This window comes from Lithobates pipiens, unplaced genomic scaffold, assembly GCF_037356315.1.
Source record: "Lithobates pipiens isolate NorthernLeopardFrog02 unplaced genomic scaffold, aLitPip1_a1.2 Scaffold_22, whole genome shotgun sequence".
Lineage (NCBI taxonomy): Eukaryota > Metazoa > Chordata > Amphibia > Anura > Ranidae > Lithobates > Lithobates pipiens.
The window spans coordinates 172900148-172916810 of record NW_027507784.1 but is presented as its reverse complement, the minus strand read 5'-3'; the positions used below and the strand labels follow the sequence as shown (position 1 = coordinate 172916810).

Sequence of the window (16663 nt, the reverse complement as noted above, 5' to 3'; positions counted from 1 at the left end):
TGCTGATGTCAGCTGAGGAGGAGGAGAGACAGTCAAGGAGTCACGTGAGTGTCAGGAGATGCTCTAATATAGGTACAGATCGTCATTTTTTTATATAACACAGGCACAGGGACACATATCATTATGTTACAGAGGGGATGGGAGGTATTTATGGTAGTTATAATAGTAGCAGGAGGGGAGGGTGGCGGGCACTGACATGAACAGACAGACAGGGGGAGAGGAGGACAGAGAAGGGCAGAGCAGGGCTGTGGATGACTGAGGCGTGTTAACTGACCATGGTGCCCGCTCTCAGCAGCCATGATAAACCGTGGTCAGTTTACATGGGTCAAGGTATAGCCAGACAGGATCAGCCCCCTTTTCAATATATATATATATATATATATATATATATATATATATATATATATATACTATATCATGTATAGGGAGTCCCCCTGATCCCCCCCAGTGTAACCAAGTCCACCACAACATGCCTAGGTTCATCACAATGAAACCAAGAATAGTTTCCTCACCCGGAACTGTGATAGAGGAAGATCCTCGGGACTTAACCCCCAACATTGCAAGCAAAACTGGACCCTACAACTTTAAGAACATATGAATATTTAATAATCCACCAGTTCAGTGAGCGTGTGGCAATTACAATATGGCAGAAGGTCCTCTGCAATCCCACACTGAGCACTAAGGAAGGCAGGTCAGAATAATCCCAACGGGAACCTCCACCACAATCGCTTCACCTGAGGAAAGGCAGTATTCTGAGTGGTCAAGTAGAAAAATATGCACACATCCAAAGCCTTAGCGTAAGACCAATACCAGTAATATGGCTCTGGTGACAAGGCTTTGACTGGAAGGAGCATAGGCAGGGGTCTCTCTCCAGAGGAATGCAAGGTGAAGTAGCACTAATACAGCCAAATATCATATTTGTGCTTTAAAAGGAGTGGTCCACAGTTGTGCCTGGGATATCACCGTACTGGAGCTTGTGAGCCCCCCCCCCGTGTCAAAAAGAAACAAACATATACCCCTGTAGAGAGCAATGTTCCATACTACTTAATATACCCCTAACAGCTTAGTCACGTGTAAAAGAACATGGGTTCCATGCAGTGTATTGGCCCCGCAAGGCTCAGGGCTCAAGAGTGGTGGGATCTAAATTCTGCATCCTCCTAGGCGAGCAGAATCTCTGATGCCTTTGACGCTGTGGGTAAGGAGCCTTCAGTTGGGCAGGAATAATTTTGAAAGGCAGTGCCAGTCAGTCGGGAACCTGGATGGACTCATTGTTTAGGAAGGCAAATAGCGCTGCAAGTTGAGCCGATGTCCATAGGAGAAACTGTTGGACATCTTTTTTAACCTGGAGGTGAAACAGATGGCCCCAGTTGTAAGTTGCTTTATATCAGTGATGTGTTGGGGGATGCGGGGGATTTACTTCCACATGAACAAGGTCAGCCCTGATAGGTCATGGTTAAAAGGTGACGGTGGCTCCATCAAGTAGTTGGAACAATCATTAATTCACGACTGGACTACGCAAACTCGCTTTACATAGGATTACCACAATATCAACTTGCGCGATTACAACTGATCCAAAACACGGCAGCAAGGCTGATAACAGGAAAAAACCCTGGGAATCCATCTCTCCTTCGCTGAGGAGCTTACATTGGCTAACCGTAAAAAATCGGATCACGTTCAAGACCCTTTGCCTCACCCACAAATGCGTGCATAGAGAAGCTCCACAATACCTAATGGAGAAAATAAATCATTACACACCAAACCGCAGTCTTCGATCAGCCAACAAAAACCTCCTCCTCATGCCCAAAGCCCGGTATAAATCCAAGGGGGATCGGAGATTCGCTGTCCAAGGGCCTCGGCTATGGAATGCTCTACCAATCAACATCCGCCTGGAAGAAAATCACCTGGCTTTTAGGAAAAAACTCAAGACCTTCCTCTTTTAGCAGATGATCAAAGCTCGCCACAGCGCCTAGAGGCGATTCAGTTCGCATTGTGCGCTATACATATATAAGTATTTCATTCATTCATCAAATTTGATGCTCTTTTTTTCCAGGCCTTTTCGTAAAACCTCCTCTTTGAGGACATAAAAATTAATGTGGCAGAGGACATCATGTGGGTGGGAGCTGTATTCATTGTAGCATGGGCCTGTGACTCGGTGGACTCAGTCAAGTTCAATGTGAGTGGAGACTTCCCTGTCCAACAAAGTATCAAGGATTGCTTGAACCATGTCCCTGAAGTCTGGTTCTCTGGTCACTTCAATTATACCATGTATGCGGACATTGTTGCGTCTACTTTGGTTTTCTCCATTGTCAAGCTTATTTCTAAGCTGTTGGAAGGCCCTCACCTGGGTAGCATTGGTCTGCTCCAAGGCCATCAGTCATTGTTCCAGCTAGGCATAGGAGAATTCCATATTAGAGGCTCTTGTGTTCACTTGGGCAATGTGTTGTTTCACCTCTGAAAGTTCCTTTTTTAATGTGCCCTCCATGCAGAGAACCATGGAATCCAGATTCGACTGTAGAGAAGCAAATAGCTCCCTGAGCTCCTGACCCTGCTGGGGCTGAGAATTGCCTGTGGAGTGGGCATCAGTGGGGCTTGGAGTGGTATCTGCGGAGTATCGGAGGGGGTAGTGTACCCAAGAGGAGTGTTCTGACCCCTGCAGCTCCCCATCGCTGCTCTCCTGTCCTGAGGCTGTCACAGGCCCACCAGTGTCTCCCGCTTGTCTCATCATCAGCACCATGTTGGATTGTCCTGATAGCTTGGGATTAGGTCCAGTGGTGGCTGGTGCTGGAGGATTTGGGGGGGGGCGTGGAAGAAGCAGGAGCAGAAGAGGGAGAGCGTTGCCTGTCAGCTGCATTACCTGTGTCTCGTGCGGTGGTCATCTTAGATTTATTGTCGGCTGTGACATAGTCCTGCAACCAGTGGGGAGAGACTGGGTGTGGGTCATGGTCCTGGGCATACCTAGAGCATTTGGCACCTGGGGCAGATCCCATATCTTGCACCCCCCCCCCGACATTTTTTCAAAAAGTTTCTACATTGGAGACCCAATCAAAGCCAAATCCGGATTTGTTTAGGTCACCGGCCAGTCGGTAAACATGTCGGTTTGTGGCTCGGGTCTACCGGTGGGATGGGAGACCTGGGCGGAGGGGCGGGAGGAGGGGAGAATCAGCTACTATACATGGATGGTGAACACACAGCAACACCCCTCCCCCCTGTATCATATCAGCTACACCTGTGTCCAACACCCACTATATGTGGGAGGTGGACACAGCAACCTCCCCCTTTCCCCATTATCAAACCAGCACAGGGTGGCAGGCCAGACACAAGTGCCCATCCAGGCCTCTTCTCACACCAGCTCAAGTGACTGGGTGGTAGACACCATGACTGCAAACCCACTCTCCCCCAACACCTTATCACCAGCTCACATTGGCTCGGACACTGCCATTGCATTCCGCCACCCCCCCCAAGGCAGGCAGGAGTCTGGCTCAGCCTCAGGTACACCCGGGTGGCAGCTAGAAAGAACTGTGGGCACAATGTTCAGCAGAAGCCATGCTGCCCTGGTTGAACATAATGACACAGGCCTGGCTCACAGTAGTGGTGGGAGGAGCCGGAGGAAAAGACAATGACAGAGGAGATCATGTACTTTTAAGGATCATGTGTTTGTAAAGGGGGTTACAGACCAGTTAGAGACCTGTTGGTCCAGCGCCCCGCACAGAGTACGGCCACACAGATGGTGTGGACTGGGGGCGGCGCCTCTGCGCCACTTGTGGACCGGCCACCAATGATAGGTCGCTCTCCACGAAATAATCAGGGCAGGATTGGTACAGAAGGCTTGCTGTTCTTCGGAAAATGCTACCCGGGCTTGTAGCGAGCCGGTATAAGCTGTAGATCAGCGGTGTGTTATGGACCTCCAGCTGTGCACTTTCGCATGGTTCCATTGCTAGGACACACCTCTGTACCTCTTATATTTTAAAAATGTTAAATATTATTTAAATATAGCTTAGACAGGTTTAGAGTTTTTTTTTTGTTAGGTTTCAGCAAAATTAAAACTCTAAGCTGATTGCTTTTCACAAAAAATATTCTGGTAGTGTTATTATGAAATTAGACTGTCATGCGTAAAGCAAGATGTGGGGATTATTTATAAACAATTTTTGATCATCAGTTATCACAGTAACATGAATGAGGGTGAGTTTGGCCTTTTTCACATTATGAAAACAGCAGTGTACATCGAATTATAGTTTCTGTGACTTCTATGCATTAAAAAGCAGTAATGATTTTAGAGGATTACCATGGGTGTTGAATTGTAACATTGTGCCATTTGTATCACTCAGGCTTTGGCAAAAATAGACAAATGTTATATAGTATTTATAACTATTTATTTTTTCACATATTCTATACATGTCATGTAGGTGCCTGGATTATAACCGGTGGTTCTCATGCTGGTGTTATGAAGCAAGTCGGTGAAGCAGTAAGAGACTTTTGCGTGGGCAATTCCAATAAGAACAATAAAGTTGTTACCATTGGTATAGCTACCTGGGGAATTGTTCATAATCGAAACAGTTTGATTTCTACTACAGTAAGTGTTATATTTTACATGTTTTACTTATCAAAAATTGTTTGTGCTTTCTTAAGTTATTACTTTTTGTCATGCTTTTTCTTCTTACTGGGGGAGATTTACTAAAACTAGAGCGCTCAGAACCTGGTGCTGCTGTGCATGGTAGCCAATCAGCTTCTAACTTCAGCTTATTCAATTAAGCTTTTACAATAAAACCTGGAAGCTGATTGGTTTTTATGCAGAGCTGCACCAAAATTTGCACGCTCCACTTTTAGTAAATCCCCCTCCCTGTGCTCTTTTAGCCAGAGTTGGTCTATACACACACAGGAGTCCTCCCTTGTGTACAATAACATCTGCATCATAGTCACTGTTGGTCATACACAGTGTAGTTAGCCTCAATGGCCTCAGAGAAGGCAAATCACTTTACATTTTTCCCACATGCTTTTATAGCTGGGCTAAATTTTAGTAAATAAAAATGCTAAACACATACCGTATATACTCGAGTATAAGCCGAGATTTTCAGCCTCTTTTTTGAGGCTGAAAGTGCCCCCTCGGCTTATACTCGAGTCACCGCTGTCTGACTGCTCGATCAGCGTATCGAGCAGACAGACGGCGGACATTAAAATTCAAAAGCCGCGCCTCCTTCTCCGCCTCCGCCTGTGATAGGCGGAACACTGAATTTCCCAGCAGTCAGTGTTCCGCCTATCACGGACATCCGTTCATTCTCATACTACGGACGAGTATGAGAGGATGTCCGTGATAGGCGGAACACAGGCTGCTGGGAAATTGAGTGTTCCGCCTATCACAGGCGGAGGACGGAGGCGCGGCTTTTGAATTGTAGAATGGCCGCCGAGAAGAGCGGCGATCCTGGAGCGGCGATCCATCGGCACGACACGGGACGGAGGAGGCACGGGACGGAGGAGGCACGGGACAGAGGAGGCACGGGACAGAGGAGGCACGGGACAGAGGAGGCACGGGACAGAGGAGGCTCGGGACGACGGCGGCTCGGGACGGAGGCTTGGGACACAGGTAGGCTGGACACACACACAAGGCTGCACGGACACACACACACACACACACACACACACACACACACACACACACACAGGGATGGATGGATGGATGGATACACACACACACACACACACAGGGATGGATGGATGGATGGATGGATACACACACACACACACAGGGATGGATGGATGGATGAATACACACACACACACACACACACACACACACAGGGATGGATGGATGGATGGATACACACACAGGGATGGATGGACGGACACACACACAGGGATGGATGGATGGATGGATGGATGGACACACACACAGGGATGGATGGACGGACACACACACAGGGATGGACGGACACACAGGGATGGACAGCCATGTCTCACCCTCGGCTTATACACGAGTCAATAAGTTTTCCAGTTTTTTGGGGGTAAATTGGGGGCCTCGGCTTATATTCGGGTCGGCCTATACTCGAGTATATACGGTATGTAGTTTGTGATCTTTTTCATATGAACAGTCTTTTTATCTTGGTTATTTTGTTCAAAAGTAAAGCGATTTTGAGGTGCGCTAAGGTTTTGTGTTAGAAGCTTTTCATGGCAAGTAGTACAACTTATTTTGAAAAATGTGTAATTTTTGTCCAACCAGTCAAGACCCTGCTGTGGTCTATTAACCACAAATAGTGCTTGAATGAGCATCAACTCCTGTAGACTCAACAAGAAGTGAGAGTTGTCACTTGAGCACATGTGCGCACTGAAAGATTTCTCCTTTATTCCTGGGGACATTGGTGACCAGGGTAGTGATTATAACCCCTCACTTATCTGACTAAATCTAAAAAAAAGTTAAGCCTTTAGTTATGCTTTGGGAAGAACATATGACGGCGCATTCAAGATATACAGCACTTACAACCTTTATTTGGAGTTTAACATGAAGGAAACATAATCAATCATCAACTGTGGTTTATAATAAATAGTGTGTAATCATAGGGGGGTATTTATATAAAAAAAAAAAAAAATATATATATATATATATATATATATATATATATATATATATATATATATATATAGCAATTCGCCCAGTGAAAGTGCAAGTACATTTGTTCTGTGCGAATGGCAAAAAACTGACATTATTGGGCTTTTCCCTGTGTTTGTCAAAGATTTTTTTATTGATTTAAAACAGAAAACACCACTTTTTTCCTTTAGAAATGTAATTTTGCTCTTAGACTGTTCTAAAGGCGGGAAACATGCGCCACTTTACAGGAATTCTATAGACACCCCCAGGTACGAAATTTAAAGGAATATTACACTTTTATTGTTTCACTTTAAGCATTATTAAAATCACTTTTTATAAAGAAGATATAGGACCCAAGGCGCTACCCCAAAATTATATGAACTAGATCAGTATTTAAGGGGGTCTCCAGATTCCTCTCTACCACCAGAGGAAGAGACCCTCTAAGCAAAAGGAAGACAGGATTTTCTGTGTCTTCTCTGATACTGAGAACACGCTACATATATTATATCGGGCTATAATATCCAGTAAGGCCGCGTACACACGCGGGGACTGTTCGCTGAAACTTTGTTCGTCAAACAGTTGCCGCAACAGTCCGCTCAAAATTTGCATGAGCGGACTTGCCCACACACGGCACTTTTTGAGCGGACTGTTTCAGTGAACTGTTTGCCAAACAGTTCGCTCAACTTTTGAAATGAACGGACTCGCCCACGTAAGGCGGAGGCAAGTCCGCCCATTTCGAGCGCTTGTACAGGTAGGCGGGGCCCGCGAAGGAGACGTCGCGGGCACCGCCGCCTGGAATGGACTTAAAGGGACACCCAACGCCGAAAAAAATCGGACCCTTGTCCAAACACGCTACCCTGCCGGCCAGGAAAGGGGGGGCGAGCGAGCGCACCCCCCCCCTGAGCCGTACCAGGCCGTGTGCCCTCAACATGGGGGGTGCCTTGGGGAAGGGGGGGGCGCGCGGCCCCCCCACCCCAAAGCACCTTGTCCCCATGTTGATGAGGACAAGGGCCTCTTCCCGACAACCCTGGCCGTTGGTTGTCGGGGTCTGCGGGCGGGGGGCTTATCGGAATCCGGGAGCCCCCTTTAAGAAGGGGGCCTCCGGATACCGGCCCCCACCCTATGTGAATGAGTATGGGGCACAATGTACCCCTACCCATTCACCTGTGAAAAAAAGTACAAAAAAAAACACAACACAGGGTTAAAATATTTTATTGCACAGCTCCGGGGGTCTTCCGTCTTCGGGGGTCTTCTCCGGACTCCTCCGCTATCTTCTTGTAGCTCTTTTGCTAGCGGAGGAGTCCGGCTTTCTTCCTCCCCGCCGCCGGCCTCTTCTTCCGACTTCGGGGGTCTTGTCCCCCTCTTCGGTTCTTCTGCCGGGCCACAGCGCCTTCTTCTAGCTCTTTTAGAGGCAGTGGCCCGGTCTTCTGTCGCCGCCTTCCGTTCTTCTTCTTCTTCTTCTTCTTCTCCAGGAGATGTTGACACGTCGCTCTCTCCGGCCGGAATGCCAGAGCCGCGCTGTGCTGCCACTTATATAGTGCCAATGGGGCGGTGTCACATGGTATATGTCACATGGGTTGGTCACATGGGTTGATGTCACATGGGGACTATGACATCGTAAGGGGGCGGGGTCACCATGTGACATCAACCCATGTGACCAACCCATGTGACATATACCATGTGACACCGCCCCATTGGCACTATATAAGTGGCAGCGCAGCGCGGCTCTGGCATTCCGGCCGGAGAGAGCGTCGTGTCAACATCTCCTGGAGAAGAAGAAGAACAACAAGAAGAAGAAGAATGGAAGGCGGCGACGGCGACAGCGGCGACAGAAAAAGAGCTACAAGAAGGCGCGGTGGCCCGGCAGAAGAACCGAAGAGGGGGACAAGACCCCCGAAGTCGGGAGAAGAGGCCGGCGGCGGGGAGGAAGAAAGCCAGACTCCTCCGCTAGCAAAAGAGCTACATGAAGATAGCGGAGGAGTCCGGCGAGAAGACCCCCGAAGACGGAAGACCCCCGGAGCTGTGCAATAAAATATTTTTTCTCGTGTGTTGTGTTTTTATTTTGGGTACTTTTATTTTACAGGTGAATGGGTAGGGGTACATTGTACCCCATACTCATTCACATAGGGTGGGGGGCCGGTATCCGGGGGCCCCCTTATTAAAGGGGGCTCCCGGATTCCGATAAGCCCCCCGCCCGCAGACCCGACAACCAACGGCCAGGGTTGTCGGGAAGAGGCCCTTGTCCTCATCAACATGGGGACAAGGTGCTTTGGGGTGGGGGGCCGCGCGGCCCCCCCTTCCCCAAGGCACCCCCCATGTTGAGGGCACGCGGCCTGGTACGGCTCAGGAGGGGGGGCGCGCTCGCTCGCCCCCCTTTCCTGGCCGGCCGGGTAGCGTGCTCGGACAAGGGTCTGTTGTGGACTTTGGGGGGACCCCCACGCCGATTTTTTTCGGCGTTGGGGTTCCCCTTTAAGTCCATTCCAGGCGGCGGAGCCCGCGACGTCTCCGTCGCGGGCCCCGCCTACCTTCACACGCGCTCGAAATGAGCAGACTTTCCTCCGAGCGGGAACAGTTTGCTCATTTCGAAAGTAGCCTACACACGGGCGGACTGTTCGCTCAAACAAAGTTTCAGCGGACAGTTTTTCGGAATTTCCGAAAGACTTTGTCCGTCAAACTGTCCGCTGAAACTGTCCGCTGAAAGCCCACACACGGGCGGACTGTCCGCTGAAACACTGTTCAGCGGACAAAGTTGAGCGAACAGTCCGCCCGTGTGTACGCGGCCTAAGGCTATCAGATCGTATAAAGTGTTTTCCTATAATGAGTGTGTGTACACACCATACACTCAAAATGGGCAAATTGGGCAACCCGTCCTCTACATACACACTCCCAAGGCTATTGTGTAAGGCAATACAGAATGTTGAGATGGATTGAACAAATAAATAATTATAAAAAATGATTGTGAAAAATGATTTGGATTTGAATTGGTCCCAATAGCTAATACTGGTAGCACTATTAACCAGCGTAATGCACCCACGTAATGCACCCACTACTGGCCCGTGTGCTAAATACACAATCCTCACGCAGTTAATAGAAAAAACTAGGCAAAATCCAATTGCTAAATGTCCCGGCAAGACCGCTAGATCTGACTGAGTGAGGATTGTGAATTTAGCACACGGCCAGTAGTGGGTGCATTACGCTGGGTAATAATGCTACCAGTGTTAGCTATTGGGACCTGATAGGTGCTTTTCCATCTTCGTCCTCATTAATTGTTTTGTTTTTGTGTCTGCCGCCCACCATATATTTTTAATTATTTTTAAATTTTGGAAATTTTTGATCTGTAAGAATTTTTTAATAAATTAATTTTTGGTGACTATAATACTGCACCATGGGAGCTGCCTTTTTGTTCTCTCTGAGGATCCATCACATTGCCACAAGCCTTTATTAAAGGGGACCATCCTAGGTATAAAGAATACAGATAAGTGAAAGGAGGTGGACGAATTGAATGGAAATAGTTGGACACTGAGGGACTACATGCACTTAACCCCTTTGGGGGACAAGGATCTGGTGAGTGGGGACCCGAGTGGGCGAGCACGGAAGTCACTGGATTATTTTGATCAAGCACTAAAGTCACCTTTAACCTGATTCGTTATTCAATTCATAGTTCCTGAGACCTGTTACATATTGACTGTGCACTTTATTTATATATAGATTTTTTGAAAAGCTTTTTTGGGACGCATACAAAAATAGCTGGTGTTTGCATTTTTTCTGCACATGTTTTTGCACTTTTGCGCACACTGCACTTTATGAATTTTGGAAAACTGTTTTTTGCACATAATTTGGACTTTATTGTTACATGGACTAATGATGGATGATGCTCCTCTTTTCTTTCACATGGAGATATATAGTGTGGAATAGTTGAACGATAGAGAAGCATCGTGATTATCTCACATTTATACATATGGTCCGATTTATATAGATTCTTCTGTTTCATATTTACATTCATAATCATTTTTCATAATCATTTTTTATAATTATTTATTTGTTCAATCCATTTCGACATTCTGTATTGCCTTACACAATAGCCTTGGGAGTGTGTATGTAGAGAACGGGTTGCCCAATTTGCCCATTTTGAGTGTATGGTGTATACACACACTCATTATAGGAAAACACTTTATACGATCTGATAGACTTACTGGATATTATAGCCTGATATAATATATGTAGCGTGTTCTCAGTATCAAGACACAGATAATCCTGTCTTCCTTTTGCTTAGAGGGTCTCTTCCTCTGGTGGTAGAGAGGAATCTGGAGACCCCCTTAAATACTGATCTAGTTCATATAATTTTGGGGTAGCGCCTTGGGCCCTATATCTTCTTTATAAAAACTTTGCACATCCACAGCCTTCTGTTGGGGGCTGTAGATCTGTAGGGCGGCAGCAACCAAGTATAAACCTTAGCGCTGCTATTTATAGTATTTTCTATCATAAAAATCACTGCTCCCAAAAAAAGTCAGTTTTAAAAAAAAAAATTTGCATTGATACATGTCCCCTGGGGGAGGACCCAGGTCCCCAAACACTTTTTTATGACAATAACTTGCATATTAACCTTTAAAATTAGCACTTTTGATTTCTCCCATAGACTTTTAAAGGGTGTTCCGTGGCTTTCGAATTTGCCGCGAACACCTCAAATTGTTATTTGGCGAACAGGTGAACAGCCAATTTTCGAGTCGAACTCATGTTCAACCCGAACATAAAGCCCATCCCTATTACCACCTAGTGAATCACTGACCATGCAGGATAACAGTTCAGAATATTGCAACTTCACTGGCTGCCTGCTTGATCCAGATCAGTAACTGGCTAGGAAGTGAAGCCAGGATCAGGGTGACAACCATGGAGCCTACATTTAATGACAGCTCTCATCTTTTAACTTTAGACTTACACTTTATATTGCTTAGAAAGATGTGGCCATGTGCATACTGACTATTGAGATGCATTGTGGAAAAAGTAAGAGCTCTTGTGGTTTGATATATTAAAGCATTCTCATACATATTACAAACCTAAATTACTTCTTTTTTCATAATGTATTTTATTTTTTCACATATGCAGGGGGCATTTCCAGCTGAATACCAGATAGATGAAGATAACCAAGGAAGTCTTTCCTGTTTAGATAATAACCATACCCATTTTATTCTTGTGGATGATGGTACAAATGGAAGATATGGTGTTGAAATCACTCTGCGGGCAAAGCTGGAAAAGTTCATTTCAGAGCAGACAAAAGTAAAAGGAGGTAAGCAAGAGTTCAAAAGGAATTGGCAAGCGTTTATAGCAAATCTAGCTGGATACTGTATGACCGTGTAAGGGTTTCATTTGCTAAATGAGGGGAGTTTTGACTTAAATTAGATGTTGACTTAATTTAGTGAATTAAGTGATGGTGTTTTCAGTTTGAATAAGAAATAATGCACAAGGTACATAGAGAGACAAAGGTATTCCATGGAAACATTGCTTTGCTTTATTCAAAGGGAAGTGAACACCCTGTACTCCTTTAGCATATCAAAAAAACCTTTACCAAAGTACTGCACTCTAACCATTGCTATAATCAAAATCTTTAATGCTGCTGTAAATCTAATGTGAATCACATTAATCTAACATAAATCATATGTACAGCAATTACCCCTATGCGACAGCAAAATAAATAAATAAACCAATAATAAATATATATATAATGTATAAAAATACAATTTATCTTTTAAGGTGCTATAAAAAAGTGCAGAGAGTTTCCTCTAACTATCATTTTGATTATAAAAAACAAATCACATCAGGCAGCGCTACACAACATTACATCAATTCATATATCAATATAAAGTGACAGTGATATTAGAATGATATCAGAAAAAAGCAAGTTGTATTTCTCAATCCGCATTCAGTGAAACAAAGTCCCATCTGATTGGAAATTCCAAACACTTAGGTTGCACAGTGATCTACCACCAACACCTCCACTCGTGAGTAAGACTGGGGGACAGATCACCCCTGTTGAAAAACTCTCTTACCAGACTAAACTGGAAAAAAGGCTTCAATCAATAATCACAGGTGTCATTCTTTAGCCAAGTGTCCCTCTCTCACACAGTGGCTCAGAAGTTGGCTCTTTACATTGATCCTGATAGTACTCCCCTCCTTCCAGGACAGCCACTGAATGTTCCAAGAATTTTCTCCTAGCCCATATCCTTCTCATATTAATTTCCCTGTTGGGATTAGTAAAGTATTTTGGATCTGGTTCTTAATCTGAACCAAATATTGTAATTTGCTCCTAAAGATCCTGGAATCAAGAATGTTCTCAATTTTGTTACGGAAAAGCCAGGGAGAAGAAGAATTAAGGGTAGACAAGAGCTGCAGACGTGCATGGTGCTGGATTGAATGAGGGCTCAGGTAAGTAAAAAGGAGGGTGAAGGGGGATGCTGACACCTAAAAAAAATGTAACTTAATGCCAGGCATTAACACTTGGATCACATGTTTTTTGGGGAAACAGTCACATGGTGGATATAGTGTGTATTAATCACACTTCATACAACATATTATGGACTATATGTATTGATTAAAGAAGAAGTAAACCCTAATGGGTTTACCTCCACTTTGTCTCTCTGCAAAGGTAAAGCATAATGGGCTACTATGCACAGTAGCCCATTACATGTCACTTACCTGACATTACATGTCACTTACCTGACACAGGAGCCAGCGATGTCACTGCTGTCCCCTGTAGCACGGAGCGTCCATCTTCTTCCGGGCATCACTGCTCCAGCCACTCACAGTACCAGAGCAGCGATCACGTCACTCCAGCGCATGCGCACGGGAGCCAATACTAACACATATCGCCGTTGGCAGCGGCATGCCCAGTGTGCCTGCTCGGCGCTGTCTACGGCGCATGCGCCGTAGACAGTGGTGCCTGTCTTTTTGTAAATATCTCCTAAACCGTGTAGGTTTAGGAGATATTTCTTGGGCCTACGGATAAGCCTTAATCTAGGCTTACCTGTAGGTCAAAGTGGTTTGTAAGGGTTTACAACCACTTTAAGTGCACCTTACATTATGCTATGAATTTATATGCTGTACTGTATATGGCGCATTTTGCACTTTTTATACCACCTTAATGAATTAATTGTATTTTATATACTATATACATTATTTGTTTATTATTTATTTGGGTGTCACTTAAGGGGAAGTGCTGTGTACAGTATATTTTACTTTAGTAATTCAACCCTATTATATTTATCTCTCTATATAAATGGTGCACCTCTATTCAACCCATTTTTAAACCTGTTAAAGGTGGTAAACCATGCAACAAGTATACAAAGACCCCTACTACTTCAAAATTCAGGAGCTAATTCTTTTTTATCTGTTAGTTATTGTTTTATTGTTAAGCAAGATGCAAATAAAACAGATATAAAACATAGTATAGCTATAATATTGTAATTTGAATATCACTATCACCATTGTTATAGACCTAAGCTGATTAAATGACAGACTGTGAAGCCAATGTATATGAATACAAATCACCTCATATGCACTTTGTAAAAGGCTGTGCTCTTTAGTCGGCTCTGCTTTATCCTTGATATAATGGCTTATCAAGTCTCCCTCTGGATGTTATTAGTAGAGGACTCATGTCAGCACTCCTGTTTAGCCGCCTTTGCATACTTCTTTTCTTGGCTCACCTTTTTGCATTTTAGAGATATTACAGATGCATTAAAGCAGAGGGATTTAGACAAAATGTTATATGTTGTCCCCTTAGGACATGCGTTTGCACACAACACATTGGGAGGGGCCTACATGCTGACGTCACGCCGCTGCTTCCACTTTTCGGGAACAGTGGCCATCTTTGTAAGTCTGGCGAGTTGTGAGCTATATTTTTAGGCTATAAAATTTGGCAAAAAAGTACTACACTATATAGAACATTCTGGGCTATGTGGGGTAAGCTTTTTGTGGAACATTTGACATTTTAAGAGAAAGTTTGTGCCACAAACAAGAGGCGTATATACTAAATATTTGTGGTGAGTTTGTAATTGGTGGAGGATTAAGATCACTGGAACTTTTGTGGCACATAGTGGAGCATATCTTTTTCCCAACAGAATCATATTTTATAGAGTATCTCTCAAAAGTGAGTACATCCCTCACATTTTTGTAAATATTTTATTATATCTTTTCATGTAACGACACGCTTGTATAACAGTGTAAATTTGCTGTCCTCTCAAAATAACACACAGCCAATAATGTTTAAAGCGCTGGCAACTGTCAAGTGTCAAAATTGGGCCCAAAGTGTCAATATTTTGTGTGGCCACCATTATTTTCCAGCACTGCCTTAACCCTCTTGGGCATGGAGTTCACCAGAGCTTCACAGGTCGCCACTGGAGTCCTTTTCCACACCTCCATGATGACATCACCTAACTGGTGAATGTTAGAGACCTTGCACTCCTCCACCTTCCATTTGAGGATGCCCCACAGATGCTCAATAGGGTTTAGGTCTGGAGAAATGCTTGGCCAGTCCATCACCTTTACCCTCAGCTTCTTTAGCAAGGCAGTGGTCATCCTGGAGGTGTGTTTGGGGTCGTTATCATGTTGGAATACTGCCCTGCTGCCTAATCTCTGAAGGGAAGGAATCATGCTCTGCTTCACTATGTCACAGTACATGTTGGCATTCATGATTCTTTCAATAAACTGTAGCTTCCCAGTGTCGGCAGCACTCATGCAGCTCCAGACCATGACACTCCCACCACCATGCTTGACTGCAGCAAGACACACTTGTCTTTGTACTCCTCACCTGGTTGCCGTCACGCACGCTTGACACCATCTGAACCAAATATGTTTGTCTTAGTCTTATCAGACCACAGGACATGGTTCCAGTAATCCATGCCCTTATTCTACTTGTCTTCAGCAAACTGTTTGCAGGCTTTCTTGTGCATCATCTTTAGAAGGGGTGTCCTTCTGAGACAACCAATTTAATGCAGTGTGCATCGTATGGTCTGAGCACTGACAAGCTGACCCCCCACCCCTTCAACCTCTGCAGAAATACTGGCAGCAGTCATACATCTATTTCCCAAAGACAACCTCTGGATATGACGCAGAGCACGTACACTCAACTTCTTTGGTCGACCATGGCGAGGCCTGTTCTGAGTGGAACCTGTTCTGTTAAACAGCTGTATGGTCTTGGCTACCATGCTGGAGCTCAGTTCCAGGGTCTTGGCAATCTTCTTATAGCCTAGGCCATCTTTATGTAGAGCAGCAACTCTTTTTTCAGATCCTCAGAGAGTTCTTTGCCATGAGGTGCTTTTTTGAGCTTCCAGTGTCCAGTATGAGAGAGTGAGAGTGATAACATCAAATTTAACACACCTTTCTCCATTCACACCTGAGACCTTGTAACACTAAGGAGTCACATGGCACATGAAATGGCTAATTGGGTCTAATTTGGACATTTTCACTTTGGGTGTACTCACTTTTGTTGTGTTGTGTGTTGAGTTATTTTGAGAGGACAGCAAATTGACACTGTTATACAAGCTGCACACCACTTTACATTGTAGCAAAGTGTAATTTCTTTGGTGCTGTCACATGAAAAGATATAATAAGATATTTACAAAAATGTGAGGGTGTACTCACTTTTGTTAGATACTGTATAAAGTATGATATTGTTGGGAAAAATATATTTGTGTATAAGGTTTTGTATGGTCACCTTGTGTGCTAGCAGCTCTATTGATCCCAGACGCTTACTAGTTATTTGTGTGTTTTCCATAGTTTTTTTATCATTTTGGGGAGCTTGGAAAACTATAATAACCCTTTTCGAGTTTATGTTGCTGCCTAGATCCTTGTTGATGAGATTTCAACTACATATGCAGTCTCCACAACAGGAAGTGAGATTACATTTCTTCCCATGGAATACAGAAAAAAAAAAAAAACCTGTTCTAGCCTTTCCTAACAATTATCTGCTAAACTGGAGGATATTGTGAAATCGCACCCCTTTCTTCTAGATTTTTCTTATACAATCAGTTTTATTCAGAGAAAGATTTTTAAAGTCACAGAAATTGTCTGAGATCAATTTTACAGGATCTGCTT

General features: G+C 44.6%; 1 protein-coding gene across 1 annotated transcript in view; it reads left to right on the top strand.

Annotated features, from left to right (window-relative positions):
• Positions 1–16663, top strand: part of TRPM2 (transient receptor potential cation channel subfamily M member 2) — a 406419-nt gene that overhangs the window by 140846 nt on the left and 248910 nt on the right. Inside the window, exons 6-7 of the mRNA XM_077448652.1 lie at positions 4404–4570; positions 11681–11861. Of these exons, the coding sequence (XP_077304778.1) occupies positions 4404–4570; positions 11681–11861 (348 nt within the window). The remainder of the gene's footprint in view (positions 1–4403; positions 4571–11680; positions 11862–16663) is intronic.